This window comes from Salvelinus fontinalis, chromosome 9 (genome assembly GCF_029448725.1).
Source record: "Salvelinus fontinalis isolate EN_2023a chromosome 9, ASM2944872v1, whole genome shotgun sequence".
Classification (NCBI taxonomy): domain Eukaryota; kingdom Metazoa; phylum Chordata; class Actinopteri; order Salmoniformes; family Salmonidae; genus Salvelinus; species Salvelinus fontinalis.
Genome location: NC_074673.1, coordinates 18470335 through 18494098, shown reverse-complemented (window position 1 = coordinate 18494098; position 23764 = coordinate 18470335). Strand labels below are relative to the sequence as shown.

The window sequence follows — 23764 nt, the reverse complement described above, 5'->3', positions numbered from 1 at the left end:
GCTGTGGGGATCTGGCCTGTGACTGGGGCTCCTAAACACACACACACCAACCAGAGAGTTGAGGAGAGAAACGGATCACATTACATTTACACATCCTAATCTAGCAGCCTCTACCCTTCAATATCGACTAATTAGTTGTTGCTTGCAGTCGTGTAAATTTTCATTCAGCAGTGCAGACAGACCAATCATAACTCTGGTTACCCGAGTGCTGGGGGCTGGCCTGGGCGCTGCTGCGGGCTGATTTGCTGGCCTTGGTCTTGGGCCTACGTCGGCCCCCGGCCATAGCAGGGGAGAGGACAGCTGAAGGAGGAGGTTTACCCAGCCTGGTGAACAGAGCATCTATTTCCTCCTTCTGCCGTGAGTGGAGGGTTTGGATCTCTATCATATGTCTGTGAAGGGGAGGAGAGGGCAGGGTTGTAACTAGTGCTGGCACAATTACTGTGTAACCGGAGGTTATGGATGAAGATCGTCATAAAAATAAAATGACTCATAACTGTTTATTTTTTGTTGTTGTTACAAGGAACAGCTGACTAAAGACGGGACGGCATTCATGCAGTTGAGTCAGTTTCTGTTGTAACATGGACTCTTAACAATGTGATTAAACTTTGTTGCTCCTTGCTGAAACAAGCAAGTTGTTGGAGCAAACTGCGTGTTTATTTGCTATTCTAACAGTTATTACAGAGGCCTCAGTCATTTGGCTGGCCAATTACCGTCCTTCAAAATTCCATGACCATCACATCCCTAATTATAACATAAAATCCAGTACAACAGTCACCCCTCTCCTTTTATCCTTTACTTATGCAAGTGATCCCATTGAGATAAACAAGAGAAATATAGCCCAAAACAGCAAACAGGTTAAATATTGGAGGAGTGAAGGTAACATACTTCTCTCGGAGGCAGCTGACTTCGCTCTGGAAGGCCTCGTCCTCAGGCCCTGAGTCGTCTTCGTTGTCGCTGGTCATGTAATGGTTAAATGAACCACTGTTCACGCCGGGGGCGGGGGGGCGGAGGTCAGAGGTCGAAGAGGAAGGGCCGTTCTGATGGGAGGGGCTAGACCCCGGAGGTGCCGTGGGATTCATTGCGGCTGGCATCACTGAAAAACGGCCCACCTTCGAGACAGAATTAGGGCTGGGGCCAGTGCTGGCACTAGTAGACACCTGGAAGCGTCCGATGGTGGTGGGCTGTGTTGGGACAGAAGAGAGCGCATCTACGGAGTCTCCTCTCCAGACCCCTTTGGAAAGGAGGGAGGAGGAGCGGTGGAGGGTGTTTTCCGGGCTGGAGAGGGAGGAAGAGGAAGAGGAGGAAGAGGAGGAAGAGGAGGATGGGGTGAGAGAGGAAGAGGAGGCAATGTTGGAGGGGTCAGGAGTGCTGCCGGTGCTAGCGTCTGCTGCAACGGAGACTTGGAAGCGTCCCAGTTTAACAACCCTTGTGGAGGGCAAGGTTGCCTCACTGCTCCCTGGGCTCAGAGCTCTCCTTAGCTGGCCATCCAGAAAACCCACAGGCTGCTGGGACTGGACACAAACAAGACATGTCAGTAACAAACATACCAACACAACTCACTCAGAAAGTACCACTTAAAATAACTCACCACTACTATCACAACGCATACCTAACAACAGTAAATAATCACCTATTCCACACACCTACAAAACTCACACAACTTACAACTTCTCAGAGGAACAAGTTGTGAAAAGAACTAACCTGGTTTGGTCCTGGGAATGGAGGCAGTTGCTCGGAGGTAGGGGTGCCTGCCTGCTCGGAGCCAACAGGATACACCTGACACAGACACACAGGAAGATTTCATTATCATCGAGGTGGGAGAAAATCAAACCCAAGTTACAACTGAGGAAAGAGTAGAGGGGAAAAGCATTTAGTACAAATACTGTATCTTCTTAGTCACTAGACAAAGACAGTGCCGTCCATTGTACCTGTGCACTGGTGGCTTGACCAGGCTTGGCTGGAGGTGTCTGTGCATGTCCCCCTGGTGTGAGGCCCTGTCCTGGGGTCGCGGTGGGGCCCTGAGCTCCCTGTCCCCCGGCGGTGAGAGACAGGTTGGAGGGGGGCACCAGGGCCGCCCCGGGGGGAGGGGAGATGGTCCCTGTGGAGGGGGAGGTCTCAGTGTTGCCAGTGTCCGCAGAGGATGTGTCCTTAAAGAGGGAGCGCAGCTTCTTATCCAGGGCATGTATGTCATCTATACCAGGGACCTTGGACTGGGACTCTACCCCATCTGGGTCCCCTGGCTGGGACGGTTGGGAGGGCAGGGTAGAGGGTGGAAGTTGGGTGGGGGCCATTGCAGACTGTGCCACAGGGACAGAGGCAGGGATAGGCTGGGACTGGGAGGAGGTGGGCTGAGTGACAGGTATGGACTCAGGGATAGGCTGAGAGGACGGAATAGGAACAAGGTCAGCTGCAGGGTGCTGCTCTGAGCTGGTCACAGTCCCAGAGTTACTGGGTGGAGCTCCAGAGACAGGGGGGAAAGGGGCAGAGCTGCTTCCCAGCTGGGGGGTAGCAGCTGTGGGGACAGGGGCCGGGGTGGCCTGGGGAGCAGCTGGAGGGGATGTGATTTGGGCAGGGGTAGGCTGAGAGGGGGCAGCTTGGTAGCCAGGCTGGGGGTGTGGGGTGGGATCAGTGGTAGCAGATGCAGGGGCTGGAACTGGGGTTGGAGACACCCTCCCGGTGGCAACTTGGCATGTGGAGGGGGGAAGAGTGGAGGACCCAGAGGGGATGACTGAGACAGGAGGCAGGGTGGAGAAGCTGGTGTTGGTGGGGACTGTAGCCTCTGGGGGAGCCAAGGTTTGGTGATGGTGGGAGAGAGGGGAGGCTGGGCGCAAGGAGGAGGGGACTATGCTGGTGTCTGGCTCGGCTGGGTGACCCATGGTGGCTCGTCTCTCCCCATGCGGCTGCCTCATCTCAGTGAAGGCCTGCTGGAGGTGGCCTGAGGGGGCAGACAGGGACAGGCCCAGACTCACTGGGGTTGAAGGGAGGAACACAGAGTCACTTACATAAATTACTTGTTGTAAGTGTACAGTTTATCATCATGACTTCAAACATACTGGTATATGCATCAAGGAACATGTTTTAGAGTTCTCAAATATTCCAGAGATGGAAGAGGGGTACATGTTTGGAACACAGCGTTCTAACATCCTATGAGAGTTCTAGTTGCACTCTATGGCCCACAGATTCCAGTCCCTCTCACCTTGAGGGGGCTCATCCCCAAACGAGGTGTTAGCAGATGGAGGGCCGAAGAATTGCTCCCTCAGACGGGACTCTGGGACAGGGCTGACAATGAACCTCCGGCCTGCAGAGTGGACTACCTGAGCTGCAACGCTGGGAGGAACACCTGGGGGGCAATGGGTTAAAGGTGAGGGGTCAAGGGGTGGAGCTCAGACAATCATCTTTCAGTAGAGATAGTAATGTGTAGGTGCATGTTTACCAGGCAGATGAGTGGGCATGTCAGGCTGCTGTGAGGGGTCATCTACCACAATCTGTGGAGAGAGAAGGACAACACCATGTCAACTAAAGGCTGCCAAGGAGTTAGTGGGTGGGTACGTGAAGGATGACGTGTTGCTGTGTGTTGTTTGAGTATGTTACCTGTGTAAAGGGTGGTTGAGCGTAGCCTTCCTTCATGCCCTCTCTATCGTCCGCCATTTCGATGACCTCACGAACCTGCTCGATGAACGACTCACGTTCGCTCTCCAGGATAAACTCACTCAGCACCTGAGAGAAGGACAGATATTGAACTACAATACCCACAAATCGTGCCCATTTCAATCCACATTGATCTGTGGAGTTACCAAAATAAAATATAAAATTCCTTTACTTTTGACTACAGAGCCTTAGGGAACATTTGATGGAGATTCAATACAATCCAAATCGGTGCTTGTGTTTTTACTATCATTACCATGATCTGTGCAATCTCCTCTGGGTTATCTCCGTCCAGGTCAAACTTAAAGGTCACCATCTTCCTGTTGTGGGTCTCCAGCTGGCACTCTGCCACCCGGTCTCCCAGGTTGGAGATCTGAAACAGACACACAAAGATTAGTTCATTCTTCCTGCCATCCAGGACCTCTATACTAGGCGGTGTCAAAGACTCCAGACACATTTTACATTAGTAATTTAGCAGACGCTCTTATCCAGAGCGACTTACAGTAGTGAGTGCATACATTTTAATCGAACCCACAAACCTGGCGCTGCAAGCACCATGCTCTACAAACTGAGCTACATGGGACCAGCTTCCAGCCACCCAAGTCATCTCTCTGCACGGCAAGAGGTACCAGAGCGCCACGTCTAGGTCCAAAAGGCTTCGTAACAACTTTTTACACTGCTGCTACTCAATGTTTATTATCTAGTCATAGTCACTTTACCCCTACCTACATACATATTACCTCGACTAACCTGTACGCCCGCACATTCACTCGGTATCTGTACACCCTGTATATAGCCTCGTTGTTACTTTATTTTATTTTTTTAAAATGGCATGGTTGGTTAAGAGCTTGTAAGTAAGCATTTCATGGTAAGGTCTACACCGGTTGTATTTGGGGGCATGTGAAAAACAACATTTTATTTGGTGTGTCAGATGACACCAACTGAAATGTACATTTAACAATTTCAAATATTTGACTGAGTTAGTTCATATAAGGAAATCAGTCAATGTAAATAAATCCATGAGGCCCTAATCAATGGCTTTCACATGACTGGGAATACAGAGATGCGTCCTTTAGTAAACTTTTTGTTAAGTAGGGGAGTGAATCAGAAAACCAGTCAGTATCTGATGTGACCACCAATTGCCTCATGCAGCACAACATCTCCTTGGCATAGAGTTGAGCAGGCTGTTGATTGTGGCCAGTGGAATGCTGTCCCACTCCTCTTCAATGGCTGTGCGAAGTCGCTGGATATTAGCGGGAACTGGGCCGTGCATTATCATGCTGAAACATGAGGTGATGGCAGCAGATGAGTGGCATGACAATGGATCTCAGGATCTCTGCATTCAAATTGTCATCGATAAAATGCAACTGTACTCGTTGTCCATAGCTTATGCCTGTCCATACCATAACCCCACCACCACAGGGCACTCTGTTCACAACGTTGACATCAGCACACCGCTCGCCCACACGACGCCATGCACATAGTGTGCGGTTGTGAGGCCGATTGGGCGTACTTGAGACATCTGTGGCATTGTGTTGTGTGACAAAACTGCCCATTTTGGCCTTTCATTGCCCCCAGCACAAGGTGCACCTGTGTAATGATCATGCTGTTTAATCAGCTTCTTGATATGCCAAACCTGTCAGGTGGATGGATTATCTTGACAAAAGAGAAATGCTCACTAACAGGGAGGTAAACAAATTTGTACACAACATTTGAGAGAAACAAGCTTTTTGTGCGTATGGAACATTTTGAGGATCTTTTATTAATATGATATTTTTGTTCAGTGTACAACTGGACATCTGTATAGACAGAAAGAGCATGAAAGGTCAACATAGGGTTGTAGAAATCCTGCAATTTCCCCAGAATTCACAGGTTTTCCTGGAATCCCGGTTCGAAGATTCCCAGTGTCAGTAGGGAATAAGCAGAAATGTTGGAATCCTCCAACCAGTATTTCGGGAAAACCTGGGTATGTTGAGAAAGTTAATGGAAATATGGCCAACAAAGGGGGCCGAGGAGATACTGGGAGAATGTGGGAGTTGAGGTGAAAGTGACTCTTACATTGAGGACGTTGAGCTTGGCCTTGGCGGTCTTATCATGCCGAGAGCGGCTGCGTACGGAGCGCCGCTGGTGCCGCTTGATCATGGAGCGCCCCTCGTGTCTACCACCCGACGCCCCTTCATAGCCGTCACTCAGACCTGACGCTGCGTCTGACAGGCAACTGGGAGAGAGAGAGCGAGAGGTGGGGGAGAGAGAGAGAGGAGGGGGGAGAGGAGGGACAGAGATACATTTTGCAATTACTAGGAGAACATCACGATGAACACAGGACCGTTCCATATAAATATGTATTTTTAATAGAACATATTGAGTAGCAGAAAAGGCGTTCTGGTGTGAGCTAGGTCTAGGGCTGTTGTGGAGAGATGATGTGATGCCTTACCTCTCCACAGACTGAGGGACAAGTGTTGTCGGTCCTGCTGCCTGCTCGGCTGGCGCCGGCTGGGATACAATCACAGAGGCCTGAAACATCACACACACACTGTTCGTTAAAGGAGCTTTCCAACCATGTCATGTCAGGCATGAAAGCAAGGGCTGGATCTGTCTTCACCTTAAGCACTAAAAGGTGTGTGATCTGACCAAGGAATTAGCAGTGCTTTGAGCAAACACACTAAAATCAACTCAGTTTATTGTTCGCGTGCACAGATTTGCAGATGTTTTTGCAGGTGCAGCGAAATGCTTGTGTTTCTGGCTCAAACAGTGCAGTAATACCTATCAATCATTTAGAAAAACACAATATACATATCCAGTTGTTTTAATATATCACACCGAGCACTCTCATATACCGTAATATAAATGTATATACATATAATGAACCGTTTGGACACTATATAAATAGAAAAGGTATGTACAGCAGTAGTTATATAGGATTAGCCATGACTAGAATGCAGTATATAACACTGGTCACCAACCGGTCCATCGCAATAGACTGGTCGATCTCCAAGGCATTCCTAGTTGATCACCAAACATTTCTGTAAAAAAACAACAAAGCCTTGCGTTCCTATTTTATTTGTTGCTCTGTTGGCAATAGGTGCACTTGATTCAGCAGCCCTAGTGTTTCCATTTTGAACCATTTCACACGTCTGAAGGTAGAACTCCATCTAGCCGGCAGGCCCAGAGAACAAATCAAGTGTACCTATAGGCCTACCACTGGCCAATCAGATAGCTCAGATCACTGTCTGCACAGTTTCCTCGAGCCATAGACTGTAAAAACAAATCTTGAACATACAGAAAAGTTGATACTGTGAGATTTAAAAACTTGTTCAACACCATTATAAGCCATAAAAAGTGTGTTCTCCCTCCTTCCACTCACACTACAACCAGCACTGCAGCTGCAATGAATTACTACAGCAAAATGTTCCCATACGCTTGCCTTATTATTAGCAGCTTGTGTCTTTTTTAATATCCAGGAATATTTTAACTTTCTCTGGTCATAGCAGTAACAACATGAATGGTGCATGAGGCAGAAATAATGCAGTGCGACTTGAGTTTCACCATCAACTGGAAGACTGTTCCCTTTTCTCAGCCGAGGGAGAGCGGATGAACAGTGAGTGAGGTGAGAGGCAGCCTCACCGCTGCACTCTCCCTCCCCTCAGACTGACCATCAGATGCAGGCCATCAGTCCAGTAAAACCAAAACAATTCTAAAATAAATGTATGCTGACTCAGCTGTAATATTACCAGTGTGATCACTTACCAAATGGTTTCAAATATAATTTCTAAAATGTTCTGATATGAACATTGGCAGGGCAATTCAAGCATAGCCAATATGCAGTGTTAATGTATTGGGCCTACAGCCTACTGCACAAACCTCATAGGTTTACGTTTAAATCATGTTTAAAAAAAATCTGAGCGGTAGATATCGGCTTGCATTTGGACTCAAAGTGATCTTGACTAAGAAAATCTTGGTAACCACTGGTATATACATATGAAGTGGGTAAAACAGTGTGTAAACATTAAATGTGATGAGCGTTCAATGACTATGTACATAGGGCAGCAGTCTCTAAGTTGTAGGGTAGAGTACCGGGTGGTAACCAACTAGAAACCGTGACTATGGTTCAGGGCAGGGTACTGGGCGGAGGCCGGCTAGTGGTGACTGTTTACCAGTCTGATGGCCTGGAGATACAAGCTGTTTCTCAGTCTCTCAATCCCAGCTTTGATGCACCTGTACTGTCTTCACCTTCTAGATGGTTGCGGGGTGAACAGGAAGTACAAGGTTTTACGTCTCATAGGACATGTGTGTTTGTAGGCTCCTTAAACTACCAACACATGTCAAGCCTAACAACTAACACTAATCACACACGTTGCGTCTGGCCTGTGGGTACCTGCATCACAGAGACGTTTGTGGCCTGATAGAGGAAGTAGAGGTGCTCTGCATTGATTGGAGGAGACAGGATAGGAGGGCTTGGTTCATTGGCCCATGACTGACAGCCATGCAGGAAAAAGCAGCAGCATGCAAGAGAAACTCATGAAAGAAAGTGGATGAAAGAGTGGAGACCGACACAGAGCCGTTAAAAATAATTTTTAAAAGAGGGAAAGAATAGAAAAGAATGGCGAGACCGTACATGCGTGATAAAACAATTACTAGATGGAATACATTCTGTGTCCTTGTTTGTAGATTGTCTGAGTGTTTTAGAGTTAATATGAGGGTACGCTGGGGTTGTTGTGCACTTGACCAATGTGTTGGTGTCTCACCTGTATTTGCTGGGCTCCAGGCTGGAGAGGTGGTAGTGCTGAGCTCTGAGGTGCATCGCTGCCCTCTGGCTGTGGCTGCTGGAGGTGCAGAGGAGGGATGGGCTGAGAGGGGGGCAACGTCACCTGCTGGGGGGGCACCTACAGGGGGTAGCGTGAGTGACAGAGATAAGAGATCTGCACCAATCAAAACGGCCATATCTCAGAGAAGACAGACAAGACTATCTTCATTATCTATTCCCCAACACACTGCTCTTCAAACAAACCCACCATCCCTCCCCCAGAGGCCTAAATACCTCAGTTGCACACTGGCTCTCATCCAACATGCAACTCCCCCAGGCACTTACCTACTGCATCACATTGATTTATAGTAATCCTGTCTCATATAGCCTCAGTACAGGTTTTATAGCATGGATTCTACAGTACACACACTACTCAAATAGCAGAAGCATAGCATATAAATTGTGTATGTATACCATATAAACAGTATATGTTAAGAGAAAGGATGGGTGTGACAGTAGAGGGAAGAGGTGTGCGTTTGCAAGGGACAGTTAAGTACCTGAGGGGGTAGCGGTGGGTGGTAGTAACCTCCGTACTACAATAAGAAACAAAATACAACAAAGGGTAAGAGGGAGAGAACAGAAGTGAGCAGAAAAAAGAGAATGAGAAAGAGGATGGAGAGGAAAATATAAGTAGAGAAAGCATAGGAAGAAAGAAAAACAACAGAACCAAAAAGAACGCATAAAGAAACAGAAAGAGCGAGAGAGAGAAGTGAGATGGTCCACCAATGTTTTCAACAACATGCTAATATTGGCCTTTTGGTAAGAGCCTACAGAAGCCTCTGATCCAGATCTATTCATAGTGTTTTGATCGTTGATCTAGGTGTGATCAGCTGAGGAACAGCAGTATTGTGGTGGTGAAGTTGTATTGTGATGGCGACGTGTACCTGTTGTGGGGCCCCAGGGGCAGGCTGGGAGCTTGGAGTCCCAGGTGCAACAGTGGTATGCTGGGCAGCAGGAACCACCTGACAAACAGGACAGAGGGAGAAGGAGAGAATGAGATCGAAACTACATAGGACTTTATGATAAATGCAGAGACAACAGTTGGGTACTGTTACTGTGAGCACATATTAAATGCAGTGTGTGTGCCACGTTAATGACTCACCATTGTCTGCTGCGGCTGACGTGATGGGTCTGTTTGGACAGGAGGAGGAGCCTGTGGCTGAGGCTGCTGACTGGGAAGAGAGGTGTATGACATCACCGGCTGAACCGGGTGCGTCTCATGAAGGACTGAGGAACCCTGAGCACCATCTGTCATTTGATTGGCTGAAAGAGGGAGGGGTAGAGAATGGGGAGATGGTTTGTCAATTGATAGTTCATAAACATTAGATTAAGACTATAATGTAGGTCAATAATACAGAGCCCTGAAAGCAAAAAGGCAGAAGGTACAGACCAGTCTCAGTCTCCTGTCTGTACTGGTCCACCTCTGGCCTCTCTGATTCTGTCTGGACTGGAACCTGGACCGATACTGGGACTGGGAGCTGCCCTGTAGACTGGGGTATATAGGGAACCCCCTGTGGCCCCAGCTGTGCTGTCTGAGGGGGGATGTAGGGGGCCATGGGCTCGGGAGCCATGGGCTGGGCGGGCTGTGGGGGGATGTAGGGGGCAGCCTGTTGGCCTGGCTGGGGGGCTGCCTGAGGGACGGGCTGGGCTGGTTGGGGGGCCTCTGTGCCAGGCTGGAGCCCTGGTTGTTGCTGGCCCTGCTCCTCCTCCAGCCTCCTCTTCTCCTGTTCCTCTCTCACCTTAAATTTAATCCCATCTAGTTTAGCTTAGTTTAATTCATGATTGCAATACATCACATTTATCCAGGATTCAAACCAAAGATTCCATTGAGCCGGTACAGACCTGTTGCCTCTGCTCTCGCTTCCTGCTGATGAGGGAAACTCTGTCCTTGATGGCCTTAGCCATGGTCTTATGGTCCCCTTCACACACGTAACCAGACTCCACCTGACAAAGAAAAACACACACACACACACAGAGAATAGGGCAGTGTTAGGACTTGACTCACATTTAATGTTATTTAGTCTAGATGATGTTTGTAAATCAAGGATTCCTAATAAATAATCAGGAAGAATAAAGATTGTGTCTCAAATGGCAGCCTATTTCCTATGGGCCCTGGTGAAAATTGATGCACTATATAGGGAAAAGGGTGAAATTTGGGACACAGTCAATCTCTCTCTGAAGTGGACATTGTGTTGTCCCCCACCATCTCCTGGGCCACATCCTCAGGGACGTCCTTGCTCAGGTCGAAGGAGAACTCGATGGCCTCGTTGTCCTTGTATTTCCCCTTCAGCTTCTTGACATCCTCTATCCTCAGCCAAAGCTTGATGGCCTCCATTTCCCCGTCGTCCTCCTCGGCCAGCTCCACACGCACCCCTGTCTCCTCCTGGAAGAAGGCATGGTTCAGCAGGTCCTTTATCGAGTACCTGGGAGAACGTGAGAGGGGGGGTTAGAGAACAGAAGACGGAGAGAGGATGAGTCAAATCAACAGACATCTTTAACACACTTTGAAACGGGTCATATTTTGAGAAGGTTCTGGGTGGTTGAGTATGAATATTCTCCCTGTATCTGTGTCTCAAAATGAGAATGTGAGCTGACCTCTCGTCCTTGTTTTGTCGGATGCATCCCTCGATGATCTCCTTCACCTCGGGGATCGCCACCTTGTCGAAGCTGGCCGGCTTCACCCCCTATAAGACACAGACCTCCCAGTCACAACCCACACATTGTCAACACTCTGTTTCCGTGATTCTAACTTCCGGGTCTATCCAGGGTTGCAGATAGAAATGTCGTGTACAGAGCTGAAATGATGACATATTTTACATGACAGAAGTATGTCTGTTCTATGTAATATATTTCTATCTGCGCCTTCTGTGGCGTTGCTCTGTTGCCTCATATCAGAGAACAGTGTATAACACTGTATTGGGCTGCAGTGCACGCTATATGTTCAAACTCATGTAATCTACATGAGTGTTCCTTGTGGGAAAACAAAGTTGTTCAGGGAAAAAAAGAGCCAAATAGTAATGGTCTTTTTACAGGCACGAACTCAGTGATGGTTAGTTGGACAAAGCGTATGAAGAAAATTAATGGCATTTTTGTAGGGGTTTTGGACAAACACAGAAAATAAGGTCTGTGGTAAACACAGGTTTAGGAGATCTTACACGTTCTGTTCTATGAGATAATCTTCATCAGCTAACATCACGTTTTGTGAAGTTTGAAGAATATATGTAATAATAAAAAACACAAATCACATAAAGGCTTCATAATTCATAAAGGTCATGTTAACTGACTAATCTCAGAACAAAATGTAAAAGATCTCCTAAACCTGTGCTAACCTCAGACCTAAGGAATGGCATTCCCATAGGGATGTCTGAACAAACCAGAGGTAACTTATTTCCGGGTTTTAAGACTACAAGCTGGCGAGCTCCATAGTCACCAGGTACAGCAGTCTTGTCTCAGAGCAAGGTTCAGTAGCAACCCACTGTGTCCTGGGACTGTGCTGCTGAGGAGCACTAACCTAGAAATCTACATGTGAACTCTGGCGTTATGGTGACACTCCCACTCTTTGAAGATTAGGGGCTGGTGCTGTTGTTGCTGGGAGTTGGGGAGAGCATGGATTCCAGAAAACAGGGTTGATGAGGGGAGAGGAAGGAGAAGTGAAGGAGCGATGCGGTGAAAGAGGAGTAGAGGTGGTAAAGAGTGAGAAGGAGGAATGGAGGAGAGAGCAGAGGGTGTATGTGTGACAGTGTCAAGTGATGGATAGGTCTACAGAGACAGCAGCAGACAGTCATATATGATATCTGAAGCGCTGATACAGTCATAAGGTTGCACACTTCTGATGGTCTCAATGCGATAAGTCTGTGGCGTATATACTGATTCCGGGAATGCATGTTACTTATCAAGGGAGTTTAACAATGTTTAGCTAAGGTAAAAAGTAACCGGTGTCATGTGGCGCTCATGGAAGAAACAGGCACGTGCGAGAAGGTGTATCTACTACCTCCCAACATAGTTGATGATCAACCGTGCTCACTGAAACTGGCAGCAGACATTCGATTCCTAGAATGGCAATGCTGATTGGTGAGAAAATAGGCTCACCTTCAAGGCCCATTTCTAACCATAAATCATGAAGTATCTATGCTGAGGTGTGTGTGTGTGTGTGTGTGTGTGTGTGTGTGTGTGTGTGTGTGTGTGTGTGTGTGTGTGTGTGTGTGTGTGTGTGTGTGTGTGTGTGTGTGTGTGTGTGTGTGTGTGTGTGTGCCTGTTCTTCCTTTGGATCCAAGCCGAGGCCCAGTTACACCCAACACAAAAGACAGAACGAGAAAAAGCGCAAAAGATAGAGAAAAATAATGTAGGTTGCAGGATTGAAGGAGGTGGGAAAAGAAGAAATGGAGAGAGAGGAAGAAGGCTCGCAGGGAAGACAAAGAGTGGGGAGAAAAAGACAAAAGTGGCAAAGAATGGCTAATGATGCAAATTAAAAAGAAATTACCTCAAAAGGGACAACCAAGCAGTGAGGGAGAAGGGGCAGGTAAAGAGGGAACTGGAAAGAGGAGAGCGAGCGGCAAAGCGAGGACAACAGGCAATTGGGGTTGAGGCAGCGGAGACTTACGCTGGTGACTCTGCGGTAGATCTGTGCAGCGTTCTGGCACTCGGAGTATGGGTACTCTGAGGTGGCCATCTCCAGCATGCACATCCCAAAGGCATACACATCCACTGACTCGTCGTACTTCTCCTCATACATCTCAGGCGCCATGAACTCAGGGGTACCTTAAATCAAATACAACCATTCAGAACTCTGTGTCTCTCTGTGTGTTCGTCTCCATCTCCGAGTGTCACACCCCAAACGCCCCTCTTCTCCTCTAACCAAGAGGAGGAAGAGTGACCGGTCCACCGCTGCCTCCAGGTGAGCAGAAGCTGTGAAGGAGAGTAGAGAAAGAGAGAGGAAGGAGAGAAAAAAAAAGAAGGGGGAGGCCGGGTTCAGTTAGACTGTAGAGAAAGAGGCACAAGTTTCTCTGTGTAAGACCTGGTTATCTGTGGGGTGACACCTTGTATAGGGAGTCTACAGAAGATGGCTGGTGTACAGAAAACACTGTAGGGGGGACCAAACTGGTGTTAGACACACACTTTGTCAGTTTAACTACTGACAAGCTGAAGAATGGCCCGGTTTACCAATCAGAACCTGGTTAGTGAGTTGAGCGTCAATGATCAGGGGTCTCAAAATGGCATAGAAGGGGCACAAATAGTAAAACTAGCTATGGAAATAACTTGTGTCAAGACCTTACATTTCACAACTAAACCCTCAAACATAACCTGTTTCATACAAACATACCTTTGAGTAGTCTGACTCACCTGTCCTCCTTGACCTGGGGAGTAAGGTGTTATGGTGAGGGCCGAGAGAAGCAGATCCCATAGCTAGTTAGTGAAACAGTGCATTTCTGGACACCAGCCTTATTCAAATAGCAGATACTCTGCTCTCAATCTTCTAATGGTCTTAAACAGAAAAACTCTAATGGTTATTTGAAATTATTCGTTTTTTGTAAGGTGTGTGTCACAGTGCACTCGCACACTTACCAGGTCATTACAATACTCACTGACCAGCAGTACCCTACTTATTCCTTTACTGCAGAACGGAGCACAGCTGAGGCTACAGCCTACAGTCTCAAAACATACCCGAGAGTGTGAAAGAACAACAACAAAAAGGCTGATAAAGGAGAAGAGGAAAGTGGGAAGGGGGGGGCTTTCCAGACAGAAAAAGAAGCAGACATTATTCTCTGTGCTCCTGAAATGTTTTAAAGGACAGAGACAAACACTGACAAAAACCTGTAGGGGCAAACCCTTCAAAAAACAGAAACGGCAAACGTTATTGGCATCACTGGCAAACAGACCACATATTTCCAAACCACAGAGCAAAGACCAGTCTGAGACAGAACACATAACCAGAGGCCATACCTGTAACCCTGGCCTGGCCTGGCTAGCCTGACGGTTAAGGCATGACAAGTGTATTGAGATTCATATTTCACAGAAATTGGCGCTACTTACTCTCAGTAGGAGCCTGAAAGTGAACTTTCACTTTGTGGAGGAAAAAGATAATCAAATCAATTCTGTCACGAGTAACCAGCCCTGGTGGACTCGCTGACATAACACAGTGTGTGTAAAGAGAGGGTTAGTGGGTCTCCCCATAGCCTGGCCTCCACTTGAGCTGTGGTTTGAAAGGAGAGCTGAAACATTGTGGTCTGCTTTCCAACCACATTGTCAGTCAAAAAAAAGAGACTATAAATAAACCCCCCCCCCAATCTAACCCTTCACAACCTCAATGTTAACCACAGTATAATAACCTTACACGGGACATCCCCATTGGAGTGTAGTGAGGAAGAAAGCAGAGCACAGTAAAAGGTAGCTGGTGATGTTGGGGTCTTACCTATGACACTCTTGGCGAAAGAGGACCTCTTGAGTGTGGCCAATCCCAGGTCTCCTATCTTGACGGAGCCTGTGGGGCCCGTAATGAAAATGTTGTCACACTTCAGGTCCCTGTGGATGATAGGCGGGGCCCTGGTATGGAGGAAGTGAAGGCCCTTCAGGATCTGCCTACACCAGCTCCTCAGAACTTTGATCTTCATGACCTTGAAGCGCTTCAGATACCTACAGAACAGGACGGACATAGGGGTAAAGATGGACATCACACAACCATCCTCATCACATTTCACTGACTTGGGTAACTAGGACCAACAATTTAATCATGATGATAGACTGGTGTTGATGTCTGTGTGTGAAAGTGAGACTCACGTTTTGAGTGTTCCAGAGGTCATGAGCTCTGTGACCAGCACAATACACTTCCTGCCTTTAACAGGGGCCTCCCAGGAGTCGTAGAAGCGGACGATGTTGGGGTGCTGCAGCCCCTTCAGCATGCCCGCCTCCTCCTTGAACCGCTGGCGCTCCGACTTGGACAGCTTACGGTCCTACAGGGGGGAAATCATAGGAACGTTAATGTTACATACAGGGGGGGGGGGGGGGGGGGGGGGGCCTCAATACAGTTGAAAAGAGTGGATTTAGCTTACATGCTTATATGACAAATACTTTTTATATGCAGGAGAGTCAAATAACAAATGGGAACAGTAGCCTATTACTAGTATGCCAAAGTGAAAGCAGTTAGTCTACATTTTGGCAGTTAGGCCTAGTGTTGTTCTTACAATAAGAATGCTTAGCTCACTAAACTCTTGGCAAGAGGACAAGTCTGTAAACATTTCCGTCAGTTAGCCTACAATTAGAAAGTCTTTAGCATGCTTGGGACAAAATGCTTCCGCACTTATATCTTTCAAAGCTGTAAGGGGCATTGAGTTGGAATAAAGTGCTTTAGAGTATAAAGAACACTAGTGTGTAAACCCATCTAGACCTACAGGTTATCACATCAGATGAAACAGCTTTCAAACATCTCACACTCAACGCCGGCTCACACCACACACACAGAGTCTGGGGTGTATGGCAATTGTCAATGTTTTCTCTGGCGTGGGGCACTGACATGAGAGGAATGTGTGCAGCTTGGCCTACTTTTCCAGCAAACGAAAACAAAAGAACCAAAGTGTGAGAGATGAATGTGAAGTGGATACATGTGAAAAACCTAATTTCCCCTGTCTACTAAACAACTCCCCTCAGTCTAACATCGCAAAGCAAGCAAAATGTCATCGGTAGGGACAGGCGTTTTTCTTGGTCAGGTCAGGAAAAACAGCTAAATCTACTCAGCAGACAAGGCCAGCCTACCACAAAACACACAATACAGCTTTATGCATCTATTTGAAACAATTGATTACTGATTAAGAGATCAAGTCAACATACAGTTTAAGCAGACTACTACTACTCCTGGTGCACTCTAATACACAGAGTTCTGTCTGGCAACATTCAACAGGTGGCCAGCCTAAAGCCCTTACAGAATATCAATTACAAGTCAAATACCTTCATACATGTGTAGGCTAGAATTCTTTGAACTCTTTATGATAGCCAATCCCTGCATTTTTGGACAAATATAAAGAACCAACATTTTCTTCACTAAAAGAGCCCGCAAATAAATAGTTCTAACTAAAAAGTCAAATTTTACAATAGACTTTTGTAAATACTAAAACAAGATTAAAAACGTCCAGAGTCGTTAGGCCAATATGAAGCCAATAAGCCTCTGTCTCGGGGTTGCCACAAGTTGCCAGATATACTGCTGGACTGGCATACATTTGCACTGAGACCAGACCACAATATAAAACCTCAGTGCAAGATCTGGCAACCCACCACCAGTCAACCCAGCCCAGAATAGAACCCCCCCAGTCAAAGACCTGGCACCCTGCCAGGTTGTCCAGGAAACACTCCCCATTGTTTGAGGAGAGCACAGGGGGAGGAGAGAACTTTCAACAAAAGAACAATGAAACATCACACTGCACTGCAGTTAAAGAGGAACTGAGCTGTTCCAACTCTGGGGCTTAGGTCTGACTGATGAGTTTTGGGGGCCGTTACTAGGGAGGGGGTTTTGGCAGACAGGAGACAGAGGGATGAGGATTCTTTGGAAACGAGGCAGCGTTTGTTGTAGGGGGGAGGGGGACAGGGTTGAGGGGGTGACAGGGAACCAGAGTATATTTTAGTCGGAGGGGTGACCCTGAGCCTGGATGAGGGTGAATGTCAGGGTCGAGGGGGTGCTTGCTGTGCCCACTGACCAACTGACCTAGCTTCAGTTTCTGCTAGGCCCGTGGTGGGGGCCAGTGGTTCCCCTTCCAATTTCTTTGCTCTTTCTTCAGTGCATGTGAAAACAGTCGAACAAAACATCCACGGCAGAATTCAATAGCTGCATTCTTCACCCCCCCCCCCCCCCCCTAATCCCAAACAGACCCCTCGCCCCTACACATTAGGACTGGGCGGTATTGATGCACAGATCGGTTTTAACTTCACCTTCTATAACAGTATGTGAATGTTTGGTTTGTTAAATGTGATACGCCATGTGTAACATCCATTTATATACAGTACCAGTCAAAAGTTTGGACACACCTACTTATTCAAGTGTTTTTATTTATTTTTACTATTTTCTACAATGTAGAATAATAGTGAAGAAATCAAAACTACGAAATAACACATATGGAGTCATGTAGTAACAAAAAAAGTGTTATTTACATTTCAGGTTCTTCAAAGTAGCCACCCTTTGCCTTGATGACAGCTTTGCACACACTTGGAATTCTCTCAACCAGCTTCAACTGGAATGTTTTTCCAACAGTCTTGAAAGAGTTTCCATATATGCTGAGCACTTGTTGGCTGCTTTTCCCATACTCTGCGGTCCAACTCATCCCAAACAAACTGAATTGGGTTGACGTCAGGTGATTGTTGCTCGCAACAGCAAGCTATCTAGCAACAGCAAGCTATCTAGCAACAGCAAGCTATCTAGCAACAGCAAGCTATCTAGCAACAGCATGCTATCTAGCAACAGCATGCTAGCTAAATTGCCATACATGCTTAATGCTTTTCAACCTGTCCCCAAATTAATATAGTTGGTTCAGAGTTTGTTTTGATATTTTATGTGTTCTGATCACATCTGGTATGGGTGGACAAAATCAAAATGCGCGCAATGGCACATATTAGGCAGCCTGTTAGGCCTACACATGCATATACAAACACCTGCGTACACAGCCTTTCTCTGAAAACACTATTGTTTTCATTTGTAAATGGGCATCACGCTGGCACAGAATGCTCTGGGTTATGGGTAGGGTAAATATGCAAATTAGAATGTCCACCACTGCATAATGTAAACATTACCATGGCAGCCCAGCCACAAATCCAGAGCCGAAATAGGCCCAGTATCTCAAAGGAGTCTGGCTGCATCAGATACCTTCTCATGGCATAAATACAGTGAGAAATACGAGCGGAGACAGGATGTCGAGTGGTGACAGAGGATGGTGCGTTACCACTACCACCAACAGCACGGATGGAGAAATTACATTTAGAATGAGAAGCTAGCCTACTAGCTAGAGGCTAGCTAGTAGTGCTAGCTTGCAGCAGAGATAAAAGGGGTTAGTTATTAGTATTAGGGATGTAATGATTCACCGATACGCATCGGTCCCCAGTTCAAATGTTTAAGATAAGTGCATCAGTCTGCGGCAGCCCAAACCGATCCAAATATAGCATGCATTGGCCAGAAAAACAATTCAAATGTTAAGAATTGCCGGGTCACTAATGTTTTTTATTCATATTGTTTTCCCGGAATTGATGCGTCCTCTCCTTCAGTTCAGTAGCACATCAAAACAAACAATAAAAAGCATGTCACTACGTATTATGGTTGGGCGGTATCCAGATTTCCATACCTTTATATTGTGTCTGTGCATTCCCAGGATATACCATATTACCAGTAGTGCACAAAAGGGGCGCAATTGTTTTTCCAAACGTAAAAACACACCACTTACCAGAATGCTAAAAAGTACTAAGGAACTCTCATAGCGGATGCTAGGAAAACGCTAACGAGCGCATGCAAACATTTACTACTAGGACAGGCAACCCAAGTATCTCAAAACGCAGTTTGCCACACACACACAATACAAACATTAGATAGTTAGCTTAATAGTTAAGAAATATAGCTGGCAAACATTGGTAGTGAATTTCATACAAGTGTAATAACATGATCACCTGACTTAAGTCGCTCTGCAGGAGTGACTCACCTCAAAGCTCCCATTTTTCTCTGGGAGATTCTTTGTAAAGCAACACACGTGACTAGCTTAAACCTCTGTTTTGGGAAACAAGTAACAGAAAGCTTCATAATGAAAAATTTGCTAGTACACAAGTTGACTGCAGGTATCTATTTAAAAATCACTAATATTCAAAGCCCCAAAAAAGTTACTTACCAGAATTTTAAAAAATGCTAACACATACTAAGGAATCATCATAGACAATGCTAACTAAATTCTAATGAGTGCATTGCGAACATTGAGTTTCTGACCTAAACTATACAAGCAAGTAAAAAACGCTACTCACATTTTGCTGCACGCACAAAACAAAAATCTGCCTGCAAGTCTCTTTAACCAAGAGGGGAATTTCTGCTGGCGCATGTTGCATGACAGTAATTGACTGAAGGCTCAGGTCCATTGTCAACGTGCGCTTGTAAAAATAAATAAATTAAATAATAAAACACACCACATGACTAGGGACTACCATAAACTACATAATAATGTGACAGATGAAATGAAGAACGCAATGTTCTTTATCTCCTAACGTATTGCATAAGTTGACTGCAGGTATTTATTTTTAAAAAGTAGCTACAAATATTCAAATTAATAAAACATTTTTTAAAGAAATAAATTATATTGAAAAACCATCCTGTGTTTTTTTCAAAATACCCCGGTATACACAGTATACCGCCCAAGCCTACTGCGTATGACTGTCAGAACTGTGCGGACAGTGTGGGGGAGACAGCTCGCGCCAACGGGAGGTAGGCCCATCCCTGTTCAAATAGGCTATTCGCACATTTGCATTCAGATGGCAGAGGCTTTCGCTATGTCAAATAGGCTTTATTAGTTTGACAACCAATGTCATTTTCTGGGCCATTGTTACCAAATGCCCTGTAGAAAATTGTGTTTTACCAGAGTGAACATAACTCACATCCAACTGCTGATTGGGGTTGTCAATCATTCAGGTTTTATTTAGATTTTTCAGGTTCACCATAAGAAATAGTTTTGGTAGTTTTGCTTTAAAAACAGTCAGTGTATTTGGCCATTTTAACTTGAACAGGGTAATTTCATAAAGGACAGCAATATTTTTTGTGAGCTGCGCATGGTCACATTTATTGGTCAGAGCGGGAGAAGCTCTCCACGGTTTAAACAGTTCGCTTTTGATAGGTAAAATCCAAAACTGTATTATATGAATTGGCTAAATACCATGTTAATTTATAAAAATAAATATTGACATAATACATTTGAGGTAGTACTATCTGCAAAAATGACAAGTTAATCAGTAGGTGATTGTGATTTCAAATAACATGTGGGAGACAAAAAGCATAAATTGTCACACACACACTAACAGAGAGCCACTCAGCTTAGAGAAGTCATCTCAGACAGAGCCAGCTGAGGTCCAGGGCCTGGTTGCATAAAACATCTTAATTGTTTACCTTAAAGCTGCACTATGCAACTTTTTGGGCAACTCAACCAAATTCACATAATCTCAGTTATAGATCTGTGATTCTCATTAAAAGCAGTAGATCTGTTCTATGAGTGCTATTCAGATCCTTCCTGTTCTTAAGTTATATTTTTGTGTCTTTCACCTCCGGTTTTGTACACCAACTTCAAACAGCTGAAAATACTATATTCTTGGTTATTGAAAAGATATTTCCTTGTGGTTTAGATTGTACAATCTCTCTACACTAACAGGCTGACTACACTCGCGTGCGCAAGCATTGTAAAATAAATGTAGAAATCTACGTTATTCAATTATTGCACCCACACTGCTCACGCACGCCAACGAGCGTCTGCGTTGCCAAGGGCTAAAATAGAAATCAGTTCTATTTCTGATGCAGATCGCGCTGCAAGACCTCCCTCTCCCATCTCCTCATTGGTTTATAGAAGCAGGTACCCACATGCCATCTCATCATTGGTAATACCCACGTAGGTGACTGAAAGACGACCGAGGTCAGTGGCGGTAATGCACCTAATTTATGAAAGTTACCAATCGTAATATAAAGTCAAGAGAAGAAAAGGCCTGGAAGGAAGAGAGATGACTAGAAACGATTCAGTTGACCGTTTTATGTGTGGATTAATTGGCGGAGTAGAGGACCTTGTGCATTTCAGGTAAAATAACTCAATGTTTATATCCCTGGACAAATTAGCTAGCAACAGCAAGCTAGCTAAATAGGACAAATTAGCTAGCATGTGCAAGCTAACTAACCATAAATGTTTAATGCTTTTCGACCTGTCCCCAAATTAATATAATTGGTACAGAGTTTGTTTTGATATTTTAACCTGCGTGTCGTGATCGCGTTTGGTGTGGGGGGACAAAATACATTTATGCACAATGGCGCACGCGCACAGCCGGTTTGGGTTCTATGTAAACATTGCTTGTTTTGTCACAAACTGAAATTGGGTGAACTATTTGTGGCGGAGCAATTTCTGCACATTGCACCTTTAAGGAAATATTCCCTTACCCAAGGGAATTGTTTAAAGGTGTTGCATAGAGCCCCTCAAACAGTTCCTTAGGTGAGTGCAGAATTTAAGAGTTTTACAGTAGTTTGAAGGCCTGTATGGCAAAAAGAGTCTCGGGTTACAATAGAGACGACTTGATTCGCTGGCTGAACGTGTCAAAGATATGCATTTATTCATTAGATAATAAAAAGTTTATTTTAGTAACTTTTTCAGAACTTGTTCCTATTACTTTCGAGCACGTCAAGTTAACTGACTAGCTAGCTAGCTAGCTAGCTAGCTAGCTTGCTTTGTAGCCATTGAATGTGCACCTTCCATTGTTTAGCTAAGTACCTAGCTAGCTGGGTGATGGATGTTTTACTTTTGAAACCAGGGCAGAGGCAAGCAACATTAGCCTCCACAAATGCTGTTTACATTGATTTAAGCTTTTCTCTCTATATAAACTCAGCAAAAAAAAGAAACCTCCCATCTCCAGGACCCTGTCTTTCAAAAAAAGAATTAGTAAAAATCCAACTTCACAGATCTTCATTGTAAAGGGTTTAAATACTGTTTCCCATGCTTGTTCAATGAACCATAAACAATTAATGAACATCCGCCTGTGGACCGGTCGTTAAGACACTAACAGCTTACAGACGGTAGGCAATTAATGTCACAGTTATGAAAACTTAGGATCCTTGGGTCCCTGTTCATCTGCATGAACGTGCCTTAGGCATGCTGCAAGGAGGCATGAGAACCGCAGATGTGGCCAGGGCAATAAATTGCAATGCCCGTACTGTGAGACGCCTAATACGGCGCTACAGGGAGACAGGACGGACAGCTGATCATCCTCGCAGTGGCAGACCACGTGACACCTGCACAGTATCGGTACATCCGAATGTCACACCTGCGGGACAGGTACAGGATGGCAACAACTGCCTGAGTTACACCAGGAACGCACAATTCCTCCATTAGTGCTCAGACTGCCCGCAATAGGCTGAGAGAGGCTGGACTGAGGGCTTGCAGGCCTGTTGTAAGGCAGGTCCTCACCAGATGTCGCCTACGTGCACAATCCCACCGTCGCTAGACCAGACAGGACTGGCAAAAAGGTTTTGTCTCACCAGGGGTGATGGTCGGATTTGCGTTTATCTTCGAAGGAATTAGCGGTACACCGAGGCCTGTACTCTGGAACGGGATCGATTTGGAGGTGGAGGGTCCGTCATGGTCTGGGGCGGCAATCTCAACGCTGTGCATTACAGGGAAGACATCCTCCTCCCTCATGTGGTACCCTTCCTGTAGTCTCAATCCAGACATGACCCTCCAGCATGACAATACCACCAGACATACTGCTCGTTCTGTGCATGATTTCCTGCAAGACAGGAATGTCAGTGTTCTGCCATGGCCAGCGAAGAGCCCGGATCTCAATCCCATTGAGCACGTCTGGGACCTGTTGGATCGGAGGTTGAGGGCTAGGGCCATTCCCCCCAGAAATGTCTGGGAATTTGCAGGTGCCTTGGTGGAAGAGTGGGTTAACATCTCACAGCAAGAACTGGCAAATCTGGTGCAGTCCATGAGGAGGAGATGCACTGCAGTAATAAATGCAGCTGGTGGCCACACCAGATACTGACTGTTACTTTTGATTTTGACCCACCCTTTGTTCAGGGACACATTATTCCATTTCTGTTATTCACATGTCTGTGGAACTTGTTGAATCTTGTCATGTTCATACAAATATTTACACGTGTTAAGTTTGCTGAAAATAAACGCAGTTGACAGTGAGGACTTTTCTTTTTTTGCTGAGTTTATGTACTGAATTAAGCACTTAAGGGGCCTCATGGGCATCATTAACTTTTTCACTTAAACGTAAGGGGGAAAGTCACCTTAAAATGTTCTATGCAACTGACAACGGTAAAGAAATTATGGGAAAAGTAGGAAAATGTTTTATCCAGCTCCTGAGCTCCCATCAGCAGCAGATATGGATTTAAAATGGAAAATTAACGTGTTCATGCAAAAAAATGAACTGCATCAAATCGTATTGCATCAATTCATTTCCCTAATCAAACCGAATCACACCAAATAATTTCAAAATAAAGTATCGCTCTTGTCTCGGAGCCAATCAGTATCTTTTCTATTAGTAGTAGTAGCTAGCTAGTCAGTGTAGCCAATTTATTAAGGTGGCAGATATAACACAAGCAATGGTTACTTGGTT

At 45.7% G+C, this 23764-nt stretch overlaps 1 protein-coding gene across 4 annotated transcripts in view; it reads right to left on the bottom strand.

Moving 5' to 3' along the window:
• Nucleotides 1-23764, bottom strand: part of LOC129862201 (serine/threonine-protein kinase WNK1-like) — a 57782-nt gene that overhangs the window by 2397 nt on the left and 31621 nt on the right. For 2 of the 4 annotated variants that reach the window (XM_055933623.1, XM_055933622.1), the window contains 22 exons: nt 15224-15396; nt 14859-15079; nt 13050-13207; nt 11045-11133; nt 10653-10872; nt 10292-10393; nt 9840-10188; nt 9552-9712; nt 9334-9411; nt 8947-8982; nt 8391-8528; nt 6080-6159; nt 5704-5863; nt 3902-4018; nt 3592-3717; nt 3434-3485; nt 3197-3340; nt 1929-2968; nt 1702-1776; nt 886-1511; nt 202-389; nt 1-31 (listed from right to left, as the gene is read on the bottom strand). The exon at nt 1-31 is cut by the window's left edge and continues 71 nt beyond it. In XM_055933623.1, coding sequence (XP_055789598.1) covers nt 1-31; nt 202-389; nt 886-1511; nt 1702-1776; nt 1929-2968; nt 3197-3340; nt 3434-3485; nt 3592-3717; nt 3902-4018; nt 5704-5863; nt 6080-6159; nt 8391-8528; nt 8947-8982; nt 9334-9411; nt 9552-9712; nt 9840-10188; nt 10292-10393; nt 10653-10872; nt 11045-11133; nt 13050-13207; nt 14859-15079; nt 15224-15396 — 4364 coding nt within the window. The remainder of the gene's footprint in view (nt 32-201; nt 390-885; nt 1512-1701; nt 1777-1928; nt 2969-3196; nt 3341-3433; nt 3486-3591; nt 3718-3901; nt 4019-5703; nt 5864-6079; nt 6160-8390; nt 8529-8946; nt 8983-9333; nt 9412-9551; nt 9713-9839; nt 10189-10291; nt 10394-10652; nt 10873-11044; nt 11134-13049; nt 13208-14858; nt 15080-15223; nt 15397-23764) is intronic. The other 2 variants (XM_055933624.1, XM_055933625.1) reach the window with 2 other exon arrangements.